Consider the following 23,580-nt stretch of genomic DNA (forward strand, 5'->3'; position numbering starts at 1 on the left):
CCCTCAAGAAGCTTACATCCTGGGGGGAGAGGAGAGACAACACAAGGAATATTGTAGTAGGTATTAGAACTGATAACGTCTCTTATAGTATATACAATGGTGACAATTGCTGAGAGAAGGATAAAGCAGGGAAAGGGAGACGGAGTGAGAGAAGCATGTGAAAATTTTAGAGGGTGACCAAGGAGCCCTCACAGAGAAAGTGAGAGCCGAGTAAAGACTTAAAAAGAAAAAGAAAGCCATACAGATATGTAGGGGAAGAGTGTTTGAAGAAGAAGAAATGATAAGTGCAAAGGCCCTCGGTTTGTATTAGTGTGATTTCCTGTACTAGTCATTTACCTTCGGCTAGATTACAAACCACTTGAAGGTAGGAATAATGTTTTATGTCTCCAGAAATAATTTTGTTCACCTTTTACTAGATACCCTTTTGGACCTCTTGAGTTATGTGTCACTTGTAGGTTCAAGCTGTAAAATAATTTTAATTGAGCTTATGCTTCAGAAGAGGGGGTTCACAGCACAGTGTCAGACACACAACAGGGATCAGTAGTCATTTGCTGTTTGAATATTTGTGGTGACAAATTTAAAACATCAGTGTTCAGTGTGTTTGTTAAAAATTACTAATCCCATAGTTTTCCTGAAAGGCTGTTCATTGCCATGCCAGGTTTATTCACTGTCATCCAAGGAACCACTTGTTCTTTTTCAGACCAGTTTCAAATCTAGAATTCCCCTCCCTAGGACACGACCTCAGAATTCCAGTTATGTGACCACACTCCGGAGACGACCACACTTGTCACCCTTTTTATTAGCTTCCTCCAAGTCCTTGAAATCTCCTCAGCTGGAAGAGAATTTGCAACTTTTTGAATTTAATTTTATAAGTTTTAGGGAAGCACTTCTAAGGCATTCACATTTGAAACCCAGGGAGAATATAAACAATTGTACCTGAAGTGTAGAAAATGAAAATGAATCGCATACCAAGAAATAGCCGACAGCATTTAGTTCTTTTGCTAGCTGGTTCTCTGGCAGCTTCTCTACCCTCCCCCCGGTCCCTCTCCCCGACCCCCATCATTCAGCTGTGGGTCCACAGATGCTTGCTGAAGATTATGTAACATGCAGCCAGTCCTTTGGAAAATACTTTTGCTTCCTGACCAGCTGAAGAGCACGTTGTATGGCATATCCAATTTCAGAGCTGTAGAAAAACTGTGAGAAAGAAAGGAAAACAATGGTGAACATTTTTAAATGCTCAGTAGTTGAAATATGTGTGTTTTGGGTAGGTCTAATCAACTGATATCAGTGGAAAGGTGTGTGTTTTTCCAGGGTCTAATCGGTTTCAGTGATGAGGTCTCTTCTCTGCAGAGCCGTGGGGCAGGAGCACACCCAGACTAGACAGCAACCTAGAAAGCCCATGGCAAGGAGGGAGGGAAGGCTGGCGGGGCCTTGGAGCTGAGGGAATTTTCTCTTGTGAGAAAGTGGTACGAAGGTTGTTTGGAGCAGATGGGTAAGTCTGATACCAAGTGAGGGTCAGAGAAGTGTTAGCGGACATTCATTTGGCAGGGAGTGCAAGGGAAACTGGGGATTTCCTGATGGGTCAAGCGGTAAAAGATTCGCCTGCAATGCAGGAGACAGGTTCAACCCCTGGTCCAGAAAGACCCCCTGCAGAAGGAAATGGCAACCCACTCCAGTATTTTTGCCTGAGAAATCCCATGTGTCCTCCATACATGTTTATACATGTACAAGCAGATGTGCACGCACACACACATGCACAATCCAGGGCTACAGTCCATATAGTCTCAGAAGAGTCAGACGCTACTGAACACACATGGCAAACTGACATCTCTATTTATAGGCCAGGAGGAAAAATGTGGGAAACCACTGATCCCACTTCTGCTCTGCAGGGCAGCGTTTTAAGATGCATGTGACTTCCCTAGTGGTCCAGGGGCTAAGACTCCAGGCTCCCAGTGCAGGGGGTCCAGGTTCCAACCTTGGTCCTTGTCAGGGAACTAGACCCCACATGCCGCAGCTAAGACCTAGTGGCAGCCAAATAAATAAAAATATTTTCTAAAGCATGTCGCTTAAAATGCATGCAGTCATGTTGCCATTGGGTTGGGTACTAGGCTCAAGAGAAGGGGAATTTCTATTTTTCTGACTTGTCTTAGAGCAGGAACTGATGGGCATCGTGCCTTGGGGCACAGTAAGCCCTCAGTGAGTGAGTGTGGTTGAAATTCTACATGGATGAAAGAGGAATTTAAAGATCCAACCACCAGCACCACTCCTTTTCTCTGTATGGCATTTGAGGCATGTTATGTACGAGGCCCTCGCGGAACAAACCACTGGGATCTTTTCTTGGGACTCCTTCACTCCCACTCTTTGCTCTGGCTCCCCATCCTCACTTCAGAGACGTCTTTTCCCCTGACCTGCCTCCTTCCTTCCCCTGGAGCCTAAGTATTCTGGGGCATCATTGCAACCAATCTAATGATAAGGGGAGGCCAATTTTCCTTCCCATTCTGTCATGTTGGTTAAGAGTTCTATTTCTATGGGTAAAACAGTATTCCCTGGACTATGGGCTGACTGCTGTGGGCTAAATGCTAGTTTATTGAGCCTTGTCCATGGAGCTGCTACATCACAGGCCAGATGGTCGTGCAGGCATCATGCAAGAGGGAATTAAGTCCTCCCAATAACCTATAGCTGTAACTGGAAAATGTCACTATGACCTTTTTTCCAGTGCTTTTTAAACTCGGGCTTTAAAATTCTTTTTTTCTTTCTTTCTTTTTAAATTAGGCAATAGGTCACATGGAGCAATAGTTTAAAAGCTCAGAAGGTGAAAATTCTCCCTCATCCTCCTCTCCCTCAGCTTAGCCCCATTCTCAGAGGCAACCAATGCACCAATGTCTTATGTGTCCTCCATACACATTTTATACGTGTACAAGTGGATGTGCACACACACACACACACACACACACACACACACACTCACACATTCCCTACTTCTAATATTTTCCCACAAAATAGCAGCACCATTTACACATTGGTCTGCACCTTGCTTTTTTTTTTTTTTAAATCACTTAACAGTATATTTTGGAGGTCATTCCACATCTGTTACTGATATTTCTTTCATCATGGATTCCAAACACACATGAAGCAATCCACGTTCTGATCATTTCTCTTTCCTTGGAAACTGGCCATTGGTTTTCATCTGTGTCTTCCCCTTGCTGGTGTATGACTTCTACCACACGATGGTCCAGTCACATTCTTTGACTAGCCTTCCAGAAAAAATGATCTTAATAAGTCTTAGTGCCTTTCCCTGGAGGATAAGCAAATGATTTTACATGACTGGGGGCTCTGCCAGCACGTTGGTGTCACACTACTGTTAGTTTAAACCACATCTTCAATGGGGTCTCTTAAGGTCATGAAGTGGGGACTTCAAGAACTGACCTGACTCCTGAGGTTGTGGCATGTTTTCTCTTGTTCCAGACACTAGAATGAACCGAAGCATTCCTGTGGAGGTGGATGAATCGGAACCATACCCCAGTCAGTTGCTGAAACCCCTCTCAGAATATTCCCTGGCAGAGGAGTCAGAACCACCTGCTCCAGATGCAAGGAACACGGCGCCTAACAACTTGTCTGCATCCCCGACTGCTCAGTCTTCCTCCATAGACTTTCCTCAGGCTCACCCGCCCCTGCAACTATCAAATCTCCAGCAGCCTGTGTCCCCGAGGGTCACCTGCCTGCGCGCCAAAGTCTTGGCAGAGAGTGAAGACAGCTTGTGGAGGAGACACCTGGATCCCAGCAAAGACTTCCCCTCAGGCTCCTGTGCAGCCAGGGAGCCCGAGACTCAGTCTGTGGCTGGAGCCTTCCCTCAGGAGCACCAGTTTTCCATTACGGAAAAACGTAGTCAATGGCTGGGATCTTGGCTTTCAGCAACTTCCCCCGACACCGGCCATGACTCTGAAAAATCCGACCAAAGTGTATCTAATGCCTCAGCAGCCCCCCAGAGTGGTGGCCAGGAGATGGTGCCCCGGCCCCACAGGAGCCGAGCAGCCCCAGACCCACCTACAATAGACACGGGGTATGATTCACAGCCGCAGGACATCCTGGGCATCAGGCAACTGGAAAGGCCCCTACCCCTCACCTCCGTGTGTTACCTCCAGGACCTCCCCAGACCTCTCAGATCCAGGGAGTTCCATCAGTATGAACCTCAGAGATACCCAGCGTGTGCACGGATGCTGCCCCCCGAGCCCTCCGGGCAAGCTCAGTGGAACTATCACTACTATTGTCCTGGAGACCCTGACCACCAGGTGCCATGTAAGTGAGTTGCTCTCCTCTGGATGTCGTGGCCCAGGTAACTGAGTAAACGGGAATCTCGTGTCAGTGTCTCGCATTGCTAGACAAGTACAGGCAGGTCAGAAGGCAGGGAGGGCATTCTGCTTCCTATGGGGCCCTCCATGTGTGTTTGGACTTGCAAGGGGCTTTAGAAATATGCTTTATCTTGGCCCAGAGCCTGTATCACTTGGAACCTGCCTCTCTAGGAAACGTTAAGAAGAAAACAGACTGCTCTCTAGGGTAGCTGAAGTGAAACTTACCTAGAGGCAGGGAGCCATCCCAAATGACTTCTAGAAATTTTTGTTGTCCAAATTCTTGGGCATTCCTTACATGCTTGTTCTCCACCTTAGATTTTCCAGAGAAAAATCTCTGAATTTTTTTGCCTTCAGTCAAAAAAATCAGAAGGTGCCCAGAATGTCATTGAGACTTCAAATTCATGGCATTACATGAAAGTCCCATCATTCCTGTATTTCTGTTGCTTAAAGCCCTTTGGAGGTTGAACCATCCACACCTACCCTACGATCCAGCCACACTCAAGGACTGGCAGCCCCCTAACATGTCGAGCTATTTCATAGACTCCTGCATTGTCCACATTCTTCTGTCTACCTAGGATTTTTCCCCTTCTTGTATGCATTTGAACCAGTTCTATACCTTTTAACTGTTTTCTCAAGTTCTAATGTGTATACTGTAAAGTTTGCCCTTCCTCATTCATTGAAGGGTAATGTATTTAGTGTATGCAGCCATCGCTACATACATTTTTTAAGACTTAGCTCAGGTGTCCCACTGACAGCCTCCCCAGATCACTCCCTTCTTCAGGCTCTCTGTTTCCTTATGCTCTGCCTGGCACACCTAATGCCAGTGTGGCATCTCCTTTGGGCCTTTTTTACTTCTCTTGTCAGACTGTAAGCTTTTCACATCAGCAAATTGTGTATTTTCAATCCATAATTCCCCAGCATTTAGCACAGTGACCAATATCATACAAGACTCTCAACAAATTATGTCCAATGAACGAATGAAATGCATCAGTACCGTAAGCATCTCTGAAAGTGATAAACTCTTAGACTGAGGTAGAAGGTCCATTACAGTTCTTGATGTCAAGTCTCCATGAGGCTGCTGGAAAATAGCAATAGGGCTTTACAGATGAAACACTGGCTGAGAGGCTGGGAGATGCAATAATTTTCTTAGCACATAAATACCATATCAAAAACAGTTTCAAGAGTCTGACCAAATCTGATGCCTAGCTTTAAAATAATCATGGAAATAATCACGAATCCTGTAGTCAATCACAATTTATTTATTTGTACATGTACATTTAATATAAAGCTTCCTAAAGCAAATTCAGCAACAGGGTAACTCATAGTTTAGAAAAAGAAAATGGGGGGTAAAGGAATTTAACTTAGATGATGCCTGAAAGAAAACAGGGAAGAATGAATGTGAGTTAAGAGTGAGGCTAAGAGATGAGGCAGCTGCAGGGCTTTGGGAGAAAGAGCCCCTGAGATCTACAACTGGGACTCTGGTGTTGGTGTTGGATGCTGGGCGGTCAGCTGACTGTGAGGCAAGAACACCACTGGTGCTCCAAGTTCAGGAACAGGGTGAGTGTGCTGGTGAAGCTCCTTAAGCACAAATCACTGAACCTTGGCAGGGTCAGGACTTGCATTTTTTTTCTCAATGATTTTTAGGTTAAAAAGGAATCCCACAATACTTTTTTATTTTTAAGGTTCTACTCTCTGCATTTAAAGGTAATTTTTCTGATCATAATATTTGTTCACTTTCAAAACTCAAATATACCCAAAAGCCTAATTCATGTTTCTATCACCCAAATACAATTCCTTATTGGGGTTTGACATATTTACTGGGGTTTTTTGCATGTGTATATTTAATATGATATTAAAATAACTTCAGTATAATTTTCTAGCATTGTCTCAAAATGTTGCATAGTATTTCATCTGATGGATCTATCAAGTTGTTTTTAAGCTATTATCTGTTGTTGGATATTTTAGTTTCCCATTTCTAATCCAATAAGCAATTATACGATACATCATGTACCTATGCTTTTCTCTGCATTTCTGGTTAATTCCTTAGATTAATGTGTGAACGTATGAATACTTCATCAAGGGCTTTGTGATACTAAGTCCCAAGCAGTTGCCTTAAACCACTAGCAAGAGAAAGCCTCACTGTGATAGACAGAGAAAGCGTGGACTATTATCATTTGAGGGTCCCAGAAAGATCTTCCCACTTGAAGATATTTTTCCTGTTGAACCCTGAAATGTCATCGTTAGCAATCTAGTCCTTGGAGGTAAGCACTGCCCTCCCAGGGCAGGCTCTGTTAAAATGCAAACACGCCCACTGGGAATACTCATAGTCTGTAACACCTGCTTTCTTTATTCAGATTGCCTCCCCTTGTTCTCTGTATTATATCCTTCTATTGACTTGGAGAGGAAAAGGGGGGGTCTTAGGATCCTGGGAGTGAAGGCAAGTGATGAAAGGAAGAGAGGAGAAAACTGGGACAGGAGAAGGGACTAATTCACGGAAGGTGTATACATAGCCAATAAGTGTATGAAACCCAGCTTCATGTTACTGAATTTAAGAAATGCAAAAATTTTAAATATATATTTTTCCTAATCAGATACACAAAAATAAAAACCTGGGACAATATCTAGTGTTAGTGGGATTATGGGGAAATGAACATTCCCATCTACTCTTGGGTTTTGTTTTTTTATATATTTTGTGATTTTATCTGTTTATGTTTAGCTGCTCTGGGTCTTCGTTGCTATGCTAGGGCTTTTCTCTAGTTGCAGTAAGCAGAGACTGCTCTCTAGTTGCCGTGCACGGACTTCTCGTTGCGGTGGCTTCTCTTGTTGTGGAGCACAGGTTCTAGCGCACGCAGGCTTCGTAGTTGCAGCTCCCAGATTCTAGAGTACAGGCTCAATAGTCATGGCACACAGGCTTCGTTGCTCTGCGGCATGAGGGATCTTCCCAGATCTGGGATTGAACCCGTGTCTCCTGCATTAGCAGGCAGATTCTTTACTGAGTCACCAGGGAAGCCCCCATCTACTCTTGATAGGAGTATAAATTGGTACAGTCTTCCAGGAGGCAATTTCACTATCAAAATTTTAAACATGTCCTATTTGGTCCAGCATCTCACTTGTAAGAATCTATTCTATAGACACATTCAATTAGCGTGTAAAAATACATGAATGAGGACATTTATTAAAGCATTGTTGCATTAGAGTAAGAATAAGAAATCTAAAATGCCTATCAATAAGGGGGAAATTATTATAAATAATTATCAAATTATGTTATAAAGGATATAAATTATTGTAAATAAGTTGTGATTTATTTATACAATAGACTATTAGGTCCCTGTTACTACACTCCGACATAAAAAAGACTAAAGAAGCATGCTATGTGGATCCCATACATGCTATTTTTTTTAACTATATATGTTTAAAAACAGCATGAAAAAGACTGGAAGATGGCCACAACCATTAACAGTGATCGTGACGGGGAGGGGAATAAAGAGTTAGGAGAGACAGGGAGATTTTTCCTCTAACTCTCTATACTTTTGTTAAATTTGTTATAGCAAACAGACATTGCTTTTTTTTAGGGATTACTTTTATAATTTAAGTAAAAGTTAAAAAGAAAAGAGAAAATGGAAATGAGAACATGTGGGCTCACCCTAAATCACCCCGCGTGTGCCTTGGCCCTAACCTCCAGGGACCCCTAATTACAGGGAAGAGGGTCAGGGTTGGGCTGATTTTACCTGGGAAAACCAGTGCTTATATTTTGTCCTCAGGGCACTGCAAACCCAGAATATTTCTGAAGCCTCCGATAGCAGTGGCTCCCAAGAAGGTTGCTGTGAGGATTAAATGAGATAATGTATTAAAGACACTAGGAAAGTGGCTGGCTTGTAGTAAGCTATCGATAAGTAGCAGCTCTTAGTTATTATTGCTGTTATTTAAATAGATCCTGCAGCCCAGCCCTGTAGAGTGCCCCTCTGCTTCTAGATCCCTCTCACTGGCACAGATTTTAAGCATTCAAAGCAGGTGTACAAATGATCCGTTTCGTGTCAGGCCTATCACTGCACTTAATTGCCAACAAAACCGCTTTAAAAGAGCTGTTCACCTAAGCAATGCTCTTGCAGCTGGAAACCATGGCTACATGATTCTACTTGGCTTTAGAAGAGCATTACTTCCTCATCTGCTAGTGAAAATATACATAAATGCTCATCATGCAAATGGCACAGCTTAGCCCCTGCAAGTTACAGCACATTGGTTACTAGTCACTGCTTTCATGTAAAAAAATAATTATCAAAGTAGGTGAAAACAAAAAGTGGAAAAGTCTATTTCTTTCCTTCCCCATCATCCCCCAGAGAAGTCAGCCTCTTACTGCCTCAAAATCCTTCCTCTGAAGGTCACCGGAATGGAGGTCATGGCTCTGCAATCAAATAAAACCCTTGATGCAAATAAATTGGAAAAAAAAAAAAAAAGAATGTATTAAGTCTAAAGTGCTCTTATCTTACTGTAAAATTCTTGCTTTCTATACCAAAGAGACTGAATAAAATAAACCCATGGACACATGCCCACTATGGCTCATATAGACCCCCAAACATGATTATTTGTGTGCTAGAATGCATGCGCAGTTAAAAGTAAGGAAAAAACAGAGCAGATGGAAGAGATGATAAAGAAAGGCAGTCCCTTTCAGGAACTACAGCTGTTTACAGCTGGGGGAGTTCCTGTAACAGTTTATGTTGGCCATCTTGTCTTCCTGGCTAAACTGATTGTGTTATATCATCATGGTTTTTTTTTTGACAACTTGAAAATCACATTTTACTTTCTCCCTCATAAATTCTTTTAATATCATTCTTAATAAGGAAGAAAAATGTTGACTGTTTTGACTGATAAGTGGAAAACCTCGTTTAGGATTTGGTTTACAAATTCCAAGTGGTCAAAGCCCAGTAACACGAAGACTGTGTGTAACTCAAGCCAAGAGGATCATAAGATTGACGAGTAACATGCAGTTCTGGGCACCCACGCATGATTGTGCAAGATTTGTATTTTTGTTCGGTGATGAACACTGCGTCAGAATCTAGGAGTTACTCTGCTAACAAATCACTTGTCTATCACATCCCCCACCACCTTCTAGTCTCCATCCTCTTGACGGAATTCTAGGCGCAGAGCACAAGTCTCTGGGGGAGATATCTTGGGGAGAGGTTCCTAAGTCTACCGTGTAGGTGGCTGCTGGCTTGCGTGTCTCCTACTCATACGCTGACGAGTGTGGGTTTATGTTTCAAAACAGACATCCACAGACAAACAGATTTTCTCTTTCTCTCCTGATTTATTTTGAGCAGCTCAGGAGAACTATAGCCTATTTATCTCTAGTCATTGCATGCCTCGCCATAGAAGTTCAGTAATATCTGTTGAATGAATAAAAAGAAATCTGTTCCCTACTTCCTAGAAAAAGAAGTGATTCCCTAATTATGAGTAGAGGCTTTGTGATCTCAAGCTTTTGAAAGGCCATCTCTTTACTTGTCTTATGGGAGGGCAGGGAAAAGAAAGGAGGTCCCTAGGATTTAGAAACAGACCTGCTCATTTCTTCATCAATTTATCCAAATATTTGCCCAGTTCTATGCTAGGCACTGGGTGTACCGTAGTGAATACAACACCCTGTCTTTGTGGAGTTCATAGTCTACTGGAGATAAGTCTACTGATAAGTAGAAAACAAACTAAATAGCAAACAAAATAACAAAGAGTACACATTATAAAGAAAACAGCCAGGTGTTAGAGCAAGCATTAACAGCATGGTGAGAGGAGGCCTCTTTGAGGAGGACACATTTGAGCTGAAATCTAAAGGATGAGAAGGTCCAGGAAGCAAGGACTTTAGTATTGTTAATGTACTGAGAGCGAGTGAATGGAGACACAGCAGAGTGAGCAGTGAGAGAATGATATGCTAGAAAATGAAGGAGGCAAGGACTGTGATATGGAATTTGGATTTTTTACTCAGTTTAACTTCATCTTCAGGAAAGCAAAAAATTAAACTCTATAATCCTGAATAAGGAACTCAGAACAGTACTTGGCATGTAACAAGTACTCAGGAAATATTAGCCATTATTACATATACCATACCCAACTAAACTAGCAAGCCTTGGTCAAATTAGTAGAAGGAAACTACCAAAACTTGAGCAATGAAAAGACGTTCATTTATCTGAAAATGTAGATTTTTTTTCTCAACTTCTTCACACAACCAGCCAAATTCCAGTGGAACCAGTCAAGTTCCACTAAGGAAATCTGATTTTTGATTGACCCTCTAATATTCAATATTTCTTTGTTTTAAACAATCAAAAGACAGCATAGAGAACTATTTTGTCAGTACCCTAATTTTAAAATTGAGGTGGATCATTTTCATCTGCTCACATAAACCATTGTAAGTTTTTATCACAGGTGGCCATTTCAGAAACAAGAGTTACAGCTAATCAAACACTTAGTCCTCATGCCTTAGTGATTTTAATGATATGATTTGTTGCTATGAGACAAAAACATGTTGTGTGAGAAATAATCTGTTTGAAATCATATGACCTTGCTTCAAAGGCTTTTGATTAACAGCGCTAACATACACTTTCTGGAAAAGAAACAAACCCTATGATTAGAGCTTGGTAGTCCTTTTAAAGCAAATAAAACCTTATTAGGCATTTATTAATGGATATGAGAAGCAAGAATGGCTCCAAGCATTAAAAACTTTCAAGGCCACTAGCAAAGTTGCTCCTCTTTTGCCTTTTCTTTCTTCTTTCTACCTCCAAAGGAGACATTGAAAAATACCCCAGATGGATAGCAGATGAGAAATAGACTCCCTAGAAGACCCAAGACCTAGCAGGCAGATTGTGCCATCCTACACGGCGTTGCTTGTTGTGCGTATGTATGAAGTTGACTTTGTCACTTTCAGTCTTCATTCATAGGTTGAGCATCCCCCAGGTACTGGCACTGTGCTTTGAGATGTGGTGGCAAACAGACACAGTGTGTACTTTTACAAAGCTTAGAGTCTAATAGGTAAGGCAGGCAAGAAGTTGACAAGTAGGAGTCATGCTTACTTACACAAACATGAAAAGTGCTAGGAAGAAGGTAAACTGATGAGATGGGATAAGTAACTGGTGAACAGATGATATCTGAGCTGAGCCCTGAATGTCAAGAAGTTGATCTGTAAAGATACAGGGCAAAACACTCTGAGCAGAGGGGATGGCAGACTCAGGCTCCCAGAGGTTGGGACCAGCTTGGCGTTCAAGATGAAGAAAGACAGCCAGGGTGGCTAGGGCTTGCTGGACTTTTGAGAGTATAGTAGGAGATAAAATCAAGAAGGGCAGGGAGCCCATTCATGCAAGGTGGATTTTAAATGCAATAGGAAATCTCTGAAGGGCTGTATCTATAGCTAGCTTTGTAAAGGGTCTATCCATACAAGACTCACCTAAAAACATGGCTGCTGCTGCTGCTGCTGCTAAGTTGCTTCAGTCGTGTCCAACTCTGTGTGACCCCATAGACAGCAGCCCACCAGGCTACCCCATCCCTGGGGTTCTCCAGGCAAGAACACTGGAGTGGGTTGCCATTTCCTTCTCCAATGCATGAAAGTGAAAAGTGAAAGTGAAGTTGCTCAGTCTAGTCCGACTCCTAGTGACCCCATGGACTGCAGCTCACCAGGCTCCTCCGTCCATGGGATTCTCCAGGCAAGAGCACTGGAGTGAGCTGCCATTGCCTTCTCCAAAAACATGGCTAGCCCTTGCCTAATGACCTGATGGCATTGGTACTTTTTGCTCTGTTCTAGCTGGGAAAGGGCCTTTCCTGGTGGCTCAGTGGTGAAGAATCCGCCTGCCAGGGCAGGAGACATGGGTTCAATCCCTAGGTCAGGAAGTCCCCTGGAGAAGGGAAGGCAACCCACTGCAGTATTCTTGCCTGTGGACAGAGAAGCCTGGAGGGCTATAGCCCATGGGGTCTCAAAGAGTCAGACAAGACTTAGTGACTGAACAACAACTGGGGCAAAGAGCAGCAAGAGAGACCAGGCCTATAGCCCTGAAACTCCAGCTGGTGAGGTGGACCCCTTGGAACTTATCTGACCTGACCCAGGATGGCCATAAAAACGAAACCTTGTTTTATCTTCTTCTAGATCATAGGGGTCTCTGTGGTCCTGTCTCCCCATTCTTAGAGATGCCATTCAAGTCCTGGTCTTTGTCAGCCAGCGGGTAGGCCCAGGCAGATCTTTTTATCCTCTTCCCCTTCCTTAAGCCCCAAATATCATGACCAGGCCTAAGCAAGAGCAGGGCAAGGGTCATGGTCAGGGGCACAAGACAAGCTGTGTTCAGAGGGATGTGGTCAGTTTTGCCAGAGGAAGCATGACCTGATGTCATGGGTCAAAGCAGACAATAGACTAAATCCAGGGAATCTGACCAAGCTTGAAAGACTGGCTGGGGCACATTTCCAGGGTCACCAGTCACGTTTCCTGAGCCCACACAGTGGGGACCCGGTAGTGGCCACACTAATGAACACACATATTATTAGTTTTCTGTACTTGAGGCCATATTCCTCTAGACAGTTCTTGGCTACTTAGCAAACCAATAAAGATCTTAACCACATTCTCACCCTCCACATCCTGGTGCTGCCGACCCGCTTCTTCTGTTATTTCTCACTTGCAAGTTTTGTTTTACCCTACTTCCCTGCAAGTATCCTACCTACACGACAGGCAAATTGGTTATCACTTTTGTAATCAGAAGAAGAATAAAGACCAGTAACGATCTTTTGAATATCAAGGTTCCTTCTTGCCCTAACTAGCTATGCCTGCTTGATCATCCAAGTTCTTACTTGGGCAGAGGTGGCAATACTTGGATCCCCAGGACATGCTCGTGGGGGGACCCACATGGCTCTTTTTGCAGGGTTATACATGCCTCTCTCCAGTCCTTCTACAGGCTGAGCTCACCCCAACATGCATCCAGCCTCTCAGACTTCCCACACTCGAGCCCCGTTGGATCTGGCCGGTCCCCCAGAGCCTTCCTCTCTCACCGTTCCTGGGTTCCTTGCATCCCTCCCCTGGCCCTCACTTCTCTTCTCTCACTGGGTCAGCCTAGTTGCCTTTAATCCTTTGGGATTCTGTTACTCCTGGGCCTGGCTGGGGCTAACTTTCTCCCAGGTTAGAAATTCATATAAGTTGATGCGAGAACTGGCTTTGCTCGAAGACCTGCCCTCTTCTAACTGCCTGGCCCCAAGTGCACATGGCCTTTAGCAAGAGAGGACTGACACAGTTGTGAGGTGTTGCCAACTGCTTGGCTACTTCCCAGGGATATGAGCCAAGTTTTCATTCATTTACTTCTTCCTAAGAGGGATTGAAAAAGCTGACTTGAAACTCAACATTCAAAAAACAAGGATCATGGCATCCATTCCCATAACTTTGTGGCAAATAGAAGGGGAAAAAGTGGAAGCAGTGACATATTTTTTTCCCCCTTGGGCTCCAAAATCATTGCACTGGTCATAATAGTCATGAAATTAAAAGACACTGCTCCTTGGAAGGAAAACTATGACAAACAGAGACAGCACATTAAAAAGCAGAGACATCGCTTTGCCAACCAAGGTCCATCTAGTCAAAGCTATGGTTTTTCCAGAAGTCTCATACCGATGTGAGAGTTGGACCACAAAGAAGGCTGAGTGCTGAAGAATTGATGCTTTCAATCTGTGGTGCTGGAGGAGACTCTTGAGGGTCCCTTATATGCAGAGTATATCATGAGAAACGCTGGGCTGGATGAAGCACAAGCTGGAATCAAAATTGCCAGGAGAAATATCAAAAACCTCAGATATGCAAATGACACCACCCTTATGACAGAAAGTGAAGAAGAAATAAAGAACCTCTTGATGAAAGTGAAAGAGGAGAGCGAAAAAGTTGGCTTAAAGCTCAACTTTCAGAAAACTAAGATCCTGGCATCCAGTCCCATCACTTCATGGCAAATAGATGGGGAAACAGAGGAAACAGTGGCTGACTTTATATTTGGGGCTCCAAAATCACTGCAGATGGTGACTGCAGCCATGAAATTAAAAGACACTTACTCCTTAGAAGGAAAGTTATGACCAACCGGGACAGTATATTAAAAAGCAGAGACATTACTTTGTCAACAAACGTCTGTCTAGTCAAGGCTATGGTTTTTCCAGTGGTCATGTATGGATGTGAGAGTTGGACTATAAAGAGGGCTGAGCACCAAAGAATTGATGCTTTTGAACTGTGGTGTTGGAGAAGACTCTTGAGAGTCCCTTGGACTGCAAGGAGATCCAGCCAGTCCATCCTAAGGGAAATCGGTCCTGCATGTTCATTGTAAGGACTGATGTTAAAGCTGAAACTCCAGTATTTTGGCCACCTGATGTGAAGTGCTGACTCATTTGAAAAGCCCCTGATGTTGGGAAAGATTGAAGGCAGGAGGAAAAGGGGACAACAGAGGATGAGATGGTTAAATGGCATCACTGACTCAATGGACATGAGTTTGGGTAAACTCTGGGAGTTGGCGATTGGCAGGGAGGCCTGGCATGCTGCGCTTCATGGGGTCGCAAAGAGTCAGACACGACTGAGCTACTGAACTGAACTGAACTGGACTGCAAGGAGATCAAACCAGTCAATCTTAAAGGAAATCAATCCTGAATATTCATTGGAAGCACTGATACTGAGGCTGAAGTTCCAATACTTTGGCCACCTGATGCGAAGAGCCAACTCATTGGAAAAGACCCTGATGCTGGGAAAGACTGAAGGAGAAAGGAGAAGGGGGCGGCAGAGGATGAGTTGGTAGATAACAGCACTGACTCAATGGGCATGAATCTGAGCAAACTCTGGGAGATAGTAGAGGACAGAGGAGCCTGGCATGCTACAGTCCATGGGGTCACAAAGAGTCAGACATGACTTAACAACTGAACAGCAGCAAAGAGGGGCTGGTGTGTGTGTGGAGGGGAGGTATGTCCAGGGAAGGAAATGAGCAAGTAGTGATTCTGTAGCTATCATGAGGATAATTTCTCCTAATCTTGGGTTTTAAAACTTGGGGAATTATGTTAGGAATAGTGGTGACCTGGACCCCTTGGAATGTATGTGACCTGACCCAGGAAGGCTGTAACAGCAAAACCTGGTGGTATAGCTCATCCTAGACCAAAGGGTTCTCTGTGGTCCTACCTCCCCATTCTTAAACATACCCTCCAAATCCTGGCCCTTATCAGCTGTGGGGCTGGAATCAGCTCAGTTTGGATTGTTTTAAGCATCTTATTTAAATGATGCCTAAACATTAAACTCATCATTTCACAGATGTTTTTGTTTAGGAAAACAATAAAGACAATGACTCAGTTTAATGAAAACTATGAAGTAAATAATAATACAGAAGTGTGGCAAACATCTCGGAGGTGGTAAATGATATATAGAACCCTCAGTTGGTATAAAGACAAAATTTTGCACTGAGCTTACCTCTCTTTTCATGCAAAGGAGCCACAGTCAGTCTTCCCTGTTTTCTTTGCTGTCTTCACCTACAGATGGCCATGACTACCCTCGAGCAGCCTACCAGCAAGTGATCCAGCCAGCTCTACCTGGGCAGCAAGTGATCCAGCCAGCCCCACCTGGAGCCCATTTGAGAGGCCTGCACCCTGTGCAGAAGGTCATCCTGAGTTTTCCCAGCTCCTGGGACCAAGAAGAGAGGCCTCCACAGAGAAACTACTCTCCCCCAGGTCTCCCCAGGTATCAGTAAGTACAACTCATGGGGCCAAATTTCAGACAGTTTTAATGTGAAAAAGAATGACGCCAATGCAATCAATATGTATCAGAACTCTATTCCTTTGCCACACAGGCTGGTGACCAAGTCTCACAGTTGAACACCCCACATAGACTTTTCAGGTCAGGAGGAAACAGAAGCTGTGTGATAAGAATCTGTTCACCAGACACATGAAACCCTTGAAGGAAAGGCTCTTAAGATGCTAAGTCACACCTGCTTTTACTTCCAGATCTCTTGGCCTTTTGAATCAAGAAATAGGTTTTCATTTTCACTATGACTGACTTCCAAGGCTACAAAATTCTTTTTTTATATCCCTAGTCTCTACATCTGTTTAAGTCCATTTCTTACTTTGAAATTTTGAATTCAGTTGGTTCTCAACAGAAATTTAAAACAACTGTTATTTTGTAATAAAACATTCACTCATGTTTAACACCATTATTAGGTCTTTCCAATATTTCTTCTAGAAAAATAATTTTGGCTTTTCTTGACTTTTATTGTCTAATCTTTTAATCATATTTCTCTTCATTGTTCTTTTTTGACTCCTCAATTTTTTTTTCTCTTCATTTATAGATCTAAAATATACAGGGAAACCTCATGTAAATGGAGCTTCCTAATTTATGACAAAATTGGAAAGAGAGTAGATAAAACATTTGCTATTGCTCAAGCACAACTTTTATCTATCACTCAAAGTAAATCTATATTCCATTTTGAGAACGGAATGAGATATGAACCTCTTATTGAAGCAATTTTTTTCAGAAATGGAGAAATAGGTAATCAGCTCAAAAAGTGTATTGAAAAAAGAGCCTACTCTATTTACAATGGCAAATAAGGTGCCTTTCCTCTTCACTCAAAAGCCAACAACCCTCAGATTTTCTTTGCAGACAGATGCCTTATTTTTTTTTTTTACAAACAAAATAGAATGGAATTTAAGTAATGGAATTAAGTAATGATTTTATAGTCAGATCAGCACTCTTGCAGAAAGCAATCTAAAATTTCAAGAAAACAAAATTTGAGCATCTCTATGTGTAGTGTTGAATAGGAGAGGCAATAGTAATTTTTAAAATGAACTTTTATTTTGAAATAATTTTGGATTTATTTATTGTAAATAGTACAGAGCAATCGCTTTCATAACATCAATTAAAGCTTGCTATGGTCTCCAAGGATTTATCATTTTAAGATAATGAAAAGTAAGTTCAGGTATTGAGATTAATTCTCTTCTTACTGATCTTTGGAAGGAGAACCTTAATACAGAAAGATTACTCGGTCATTACTCTCCATGATATTGTTTACATATGAAAGGTTTTTTTTAATAGTATCAAGGCCCTAAGATTTCTTTGTCAAATAAGCATGCATGCATGAAGTCGCTTCAGTCATATCTGACTCTGTGACCCTATGGACTATAGCCCTCCAGGCTGCTCTGTCCATGGGATTCTCCAGGCAAGAATACTGGAGTGGGTTACCATGCCCTTCTCCAAGGTACCATGCTCTTCCCAACCTAGGAATCAACCATGTCTCTTAGGTCTCCTGCCTTGGCAGGCGCGTTCTTTACCACTAGCGCCACCTGGGAAGCTTTGTCAAATGAGCAATCATCTTTTGTATACAACTAAGTAACTTTTTTTCAACATTCAGAAAAGGAAGATCATGGCATCCAGTCCCATCACTTCATGGGAAATAGATAGGGAAACAGTAGAAACAGTGTCAGACTTTATTTTTTTGGGCTCCAAAATCACTGCAGATGGTGACTGCAGCCATGAAATTAAAAGACGCTTACTCCTTGGAAGAAAAGTTATGACCAACCTAGATAGTATATTCAAAAGCAGAGACATTACTTTGCCAACTAAGGTCCATCTAGTCAAGGCTATGGTTTTTCCTGTGGTCATGTACGGATGTGAGAGTTGGACTGTGAAGAAGGCTGAGCGCCGAAGAATTGATGCTTTTGAACTGTGGTGTTGGAGAAGACTCCTGAGAGTCCCTTGGACTGCAAGGAGATCCAACCAGTCCATTCTGAAGGAGATCAACCCTGGGATTTCTTTGGAAGGAATGATGCTGAAGCTGAAACTCCAGTACTTTGGCCACCTCATGCGAAGAGTTGACTCATTGGAAAAGACTCTGATGCAGGGAGAGATTGGGGGCAGGAGGAGAAGGGGACGACAGAGGATGAGATGGCTGGATGGCATCACGGACTCGATGGACGTGAGTCTGAGTGAACTCCGGGAGTTGGTGATGGACAGGGAGATGGTGATGGACAGGGAGGCCTGGCGTGCTGCAATTCATGGGGTCGCAAAGAGTCGGACACGACTGAGTGACTGAACTGAACTGAACTGAAGTAACTTTGGGTACAAAGGCACTTAATGCAAAAAGAATATGGAATTGGATCCCCATTATATGAAGGCATATTGTGTAGAAATTTTTTACTATATTAATATAAAATAAAAGTAACTTCCTCAAACACCACAATTAGAAATATATTATTAACAGCATAGTTGAGATTTTGTATAATTTTAAATCTGGTTACATAGGACTTTCAGAATTTTTTGATTACTCTTTTGGGTAAAAATATGAAAGCAGAAGCAATAATCCACTAAAACTAGGCTTATACACATAGATATTACATTCAAAACTTTTTTAAAATTTATAATATAAAACAATTGCAAACACATAACAAGTAACATTCCTGTTCCCGCTACCTAGATTTTTAAAAATGTTAACAATGCCACATTTACTTCATTTTTTTTTGAAGAAATAAAATATTATAGATACAGTTTTAGTGCCCCTAGCAGTTAGAATTCACTTACCAAAAACAGAAACAACTCTAGCTGTTGTAAACAGAAAGGATTTAATATAAGGAATTGAGTGCTTATGACGTTGGAGGTTAGAGGTTTTAGGTTGGGCTTCCAGGAATGGTCCCAGGGCAATATCACAGACCTGGGGAACAGAGGGGCTGCTTCCTCTGGCCTGGTCAGAGAGGCAGAGGGCCAGAAAGCCACCACAAGGCTCTCCATTCTAGGCCATGCTGCCAGCACCAACCAGAATCAGGAAGCTGCCACCGCAGCTATTGGAAACATTCCGTGCCTACAAGATCTGCACTGGCAAAATACCGATGCCCATGCCCTTCTCTTGACACTGTGAAGCTGTACTGGAACACTGGGAGGCCTCCTCAGCACCCCATGGCAGCACTTAGCAACAGAAACCACAGAAGGGGCAGAAGCATGGCCTGCATGTCCTTCTGCCTTCCAAATCTCACACGAGTCCATCTGATCATTCTTCTCAGCAGACTGTTCATAGGAATACTGGTGACCAAAATAATAAGAATGATGCCATATGATAATATGGTAGAAATGTCTTTAGTAGGTCTTCAAAATTGGATTCATTTGTGAACTATTAGCAGCATAGATACTTTTTTTTTTGGCTGTGCCATGCAACATGCGGAATTTTAGCTCCTGGACCAGGGATCAAGTCTGTACCTCCTAGAGTGGAAGCAAGGAGTCTTAACCACTGGGCCAGCAAAGAGGCCCCACAACACAGATACTTTTAAACCTACATGGTCTTTTCTACCTTTTAATACATCAATAAATGTTATCTGTTGTTGTTGTGTTAGTTGTGACTCTTTGCGACCCCATGGACTATAGCCCACCAGGCTCTTCCGTCCGTGGAATTTTCCAGGCAAGATTATTGGAGTGGGTAGCCATTCCCTTCTCCAGGGGATCTTCCAGACCCAGGGAGTGAACCCGTACCTCCTGCATTGCAAGCAAATTCTTTATTGTCTGAGCCACCAGGGAAGCCCAAATGTTATCTATTATGAGCTTAAAGTCCTGTCTTTTTATCTGAATGCCTAAACATCAAACCTTCTATGTCACCCATTATATTACTTTGTTTTGTTGGTGGTCTTGTCTGATCTGAACATAAGAATTATCTTCCCCATTATACAGTCCTTAAATTCAGAAATCAAATCCTGCTTCCCTCTTTGACCCCAAGCACAGGCCCTTACAAATGCCAGCTGGCTGAACTGCTTATTGACAAAAACTCTGCGGAAAAAAAAACAACACCAAACCTTTGTCCTTCTGGCTCAGAAAAAAAATGGAGGCAGAAAGATAGCTCACTGGTATTACCCACAGTCATTAAAGGCTTTCTGTCCCTCTAGGGTTTGCCTTTATGCAACATGAACATTTACTGTGAATGTATTCCTTTCCAGGGACCAGCTGTATAACCAGGCACCTAATAGAGGTGGTGCTCCTGAGGGGTCCTTGGATTGTCCTGCAGAGTTGAGGCCACAGGATCCCCAGGCTCCATCGCCAGCTGCTGTCCCTAGACCCCCGAGTCACCCTCTAGCCAGAGGAACTCTGAGAACAAGCAATTTGCCAGAAGAATTGCGTAAGTTGTTTGCAATGTTGTTTTTTCCTTCTTCTTGGTCACGTCTTACACTTTGAGAGTACTTGATGATTCTTCATCTATAATCTTGGATATTTCTCACATACTACACAGTGAAATGAAATGTCCTCTTTTGCTTTTCGTTTAAAAACTAACCAGGATTTTGTGTGTGTTTGTAGTGATTCTGACACTACCTGCAATACTCCCAAAGTGCTTACCACTAGATTTTCTGCAACTGTACTCCAACAACAAATAACCCCCATGCTTTCTCCCTCTTCTAAATGATTCTCTTGAGTGGACTTGTCCCTGGATAAATTGATTGGATGTCCATGTGGTATTGGCCAGGGACCTAGTGTCTCACCATAAATTAGCAGCAGCCTTCAAGAACGAGGTCATTTCCTGTAGGAATGAGCAATCGTGTTTGGAAAAACCAGTCTCACATTCTCCATACTGCTGTGCAACCAAATGCAAACTAAGCCTTTTATTTAAAGAAACATTCGACTAAGTGTCAGGTGATGATGCTTTTTCCACATTTTGCAGCCAGAACCAGAAATGTTGAAATATCACCAAAATGTCCTCATATGAAGGTCAGTCAGGACAGTAAGTTCCAGAAATCTTAAGAAAACAGTCACCCGTTATGAAATTGTTATATTCTGTTGTGCTTGCCATAATTCTAATAAGCCCTTTCCAAATCTAGGCACTGCTTTGAACTAGACTTAAAATTAAGCCCTTTGCATTTGTTAATTCCAACTGGAGAATCAATGTTCTTTAGTCATTTAAGGCTCTGAAAGATTTCTATGACAATTGTTTTTTATTTAAAAAATTTTTGTTTTAATCTTAAAATCTTATACATTTAAATTTTGAGCATTTCTGGAGAATGGATACTGTTGAGATATAGTCTGGATATCAGTGTATAGAGCATATTAATTTTACCATAACCTGTAAAGGAGGTCCTAAAATTCATACAGAGGAATTGGTTGAATAGTATGTGTCGAGAAGAAAATATATTGAGTGCCATCAATATGCCTGGCTGCTTAAATGAGTCAATATGACCACTGAACATCCTCTCATTTGAGAGAGGTGCTTCAAAAACAAGAGCCTAGGTCCCCTGGAGGAGGGAATGGCTACTCACTCCAGTATTCTTACCTGGAGAATTCCATGAGTACAGGAGCCTGGTGTGCTACAGTGCATGGGGTCGCAAAGAGTTGGACACGACTGAGCAACTAACACTTTCAAGCGTAGTAAGTGGGTTCTCTCCAACCCGGCCCCACTGTCTTCTCCACCCTCTGCCCCCAGAGCTTCCTGAGATGTAGCCAGCTGATTTCAGACTAAATGCCAGCAGAGAGAGATTATTCATCTACTACGTTAACACGCTAGCCAGATAATTTACCCAAGACGTTAGCCTGGGAAAACACTGGTTCTCATCCTGACTGGGTTAAGCTTATGGGCACAATGCCATCTGCTGCTCTAGACTGACTCACAGACTAGTAAGGGAGTCAGTGATGCTGGACTGCCCAGAGGCAGGGTCTCTGCTTCAAGCTACTGAAGTTCTTAATAACATTTCTGAGCTGCCCTTTAGTCTACTTTAACTTCCTGGCCAGTCCCTGACCAATAAGTAGTGAGGGGAAGGAGGCAGTGGAGAACCACTTTCTCCCTCCCCTCACTTGCTCTCATCAAGTTCAGGGTAGCAGAAAGCATCACATCATGAGATCAAAAGAGGACATGGCTGGGTGGCCTCTTAGCAGGGCTCAACTTCCAGGCCTGCTGTGAGAGTATTTTCTTGGGCACAGTGCCAAGTGTGTCTCATATACCCGGGGTGGCCTAACCTTAAGGCCCCGCAGGTTCTGGATGATGGATTTTTTTTTGTTAATGCATCATGTGGTTTTTCAGAAGACCTCCTCTGCTTGTCTCAGCTTGCCAGCACTCTCTCTGATGCACCCTGAGCAGTCTGCGCACCCTGGGACGGACCCCCTGCCCCTTTGGGCCTGCAGATCTATGTCTTGAGGACAGTTCACCCTGCTGCAGCTATAAGCCCTTAGACTGCCCCCTCATTCTGAGGAGTCCCTTCACTTTTCTAGAAGGCCGCAAGACACTGCATACGATTTGCAAGTGTTGTTTAGAGTGGAATGATTTGACTGGTTTCTAATAATTGACAAAAATCTCTCTTTAGGGAAAGTCTTTATCACTTATTCTATGGACACAGCCATGGAGGTGGTAAAATTCGTGAACTTTTTGTTGGTAAACGGCTTCCAAACTGCGGTAAGTATTTTATCCAAAGAAAAGAACAAACAATTAAAGTGAGTATAATGAAAACAAAAAAATGAGAGAAACGTGTCAAAAGTTGTTGATGGCTTAAACTCTATTATTTGATTTATGTGATCATAACCTAAATGCTTATGGATTTAGGTAATTGTTTTCTAGAATTCAAACTATCCAAACTCTCCAGCATGTTTTTCCTGCATGCCTTTTGAGTGACCCCAAGTGCCTCTGAGGACTTCCCTGGTGGCTCAGACAGCAAAGAATCTGCCTGCAGTGCAGGAGGCCAGGGTTCAATCCCTGGATTGAGAGGATCCCCCGGAGGAGGGCATGGCAACCCACTCCAGTATTCTTGCCTGGAGAATCCCATGGACAGAGAAGCCTGGTGGGCTACAGTCCATGGGGTCACACGGAGTTGGACACAACAGAAGCAATTAAACAGCAGCAACAAACAAGTGCCTCTGAACAGCTAGCACGGTGTTAATGCCCAGCACGCATGCAGCTGGTGCCCAGCCTAAAGGAAAGCCGGCTCTCACTGCACTTGGCACCTTTGCCCTTCCTCACCAATCATGCCCACTTAGGTTGTGCTTCTTGTGGTCACCTGCTCATCTGACAAGATCCTTTCATTCTGCATTGGGTTGCACAGTTTGCAATGGAGGCCCGGCAGCCTGGGGCCCCCCACCCCACTGTGCACAGCTGGCAGTCCACACTTTGCTGCTGCAGCACCAACAATTCTAAACAGGGAGCCAGGTTCTGCAACCCAGGGCCGGGTTCTCAGTTTGGTCTAGGCTAGTTCAGGAAGGTAGACACCCCAGCCCTGCAGTCCACTGTGATCTTAAGCCAAGAAATTTCAGGAAGCACACACTCTTCAAGTGCCCTGC

The 23,580-nt window shown here is 43.1% G+C and overlaps 1 protein-coding gene across 6 annotated transcripts in view; it reads left to right on the forward strand.

Moving 5' to 3' along the window:
* TRAF3IP2 (TRAF3 interacting protein 2) overlaps positions 1–23,580 on the forward strand; it is a 45,108-nt gene that overhangs the window by 9,452 nt on the left and 12,076 nt on the right. For 3 of the 6 annotated variants that reach the window (XM_052645696.1, XM_052645700.1, XM_052645698.1), the window contains exons 2-5: positions 3,466–4,296; positions 15,840–16,047; positions 20,268–20,446; positions 22,614–22,702. In XM_052645696.1, coding sequence (XP_052501656.1) covers positions 3,474–4,296; positions 15,840–16,047; positions 20,268–20,446; positions 22,614–22,702 — 1,299 coding nt within the window. In that variant the 5' untranslated portion in view covers positions 3,466–3,473. Of the gene's footprint in view, positions 1–3,446; positions 4,297–15,839; positions 16,048–20,267; positions 20,447–22,613; positions 22,703–23,580 lie in introns of those variants that run through there. The other 3 variants (XM_052645697.1, XM_052645701.1, XM_052645699.1) reach the window with 2 other exon arrangements.

Source organism: Budorcas taxicolor, chromosome 9, assembly GCF_023091745.1.
Source record: "Budorcas taxicolor isolate Tak-1 chromosome 9, Takin1.1, whole genome shotgun sequence".
NCBI lineage: Eukaryota > Metazoa > Chordata > Mammalia > Artiodactyla > Bovidae > Budorcas > Budorcas taxicolor.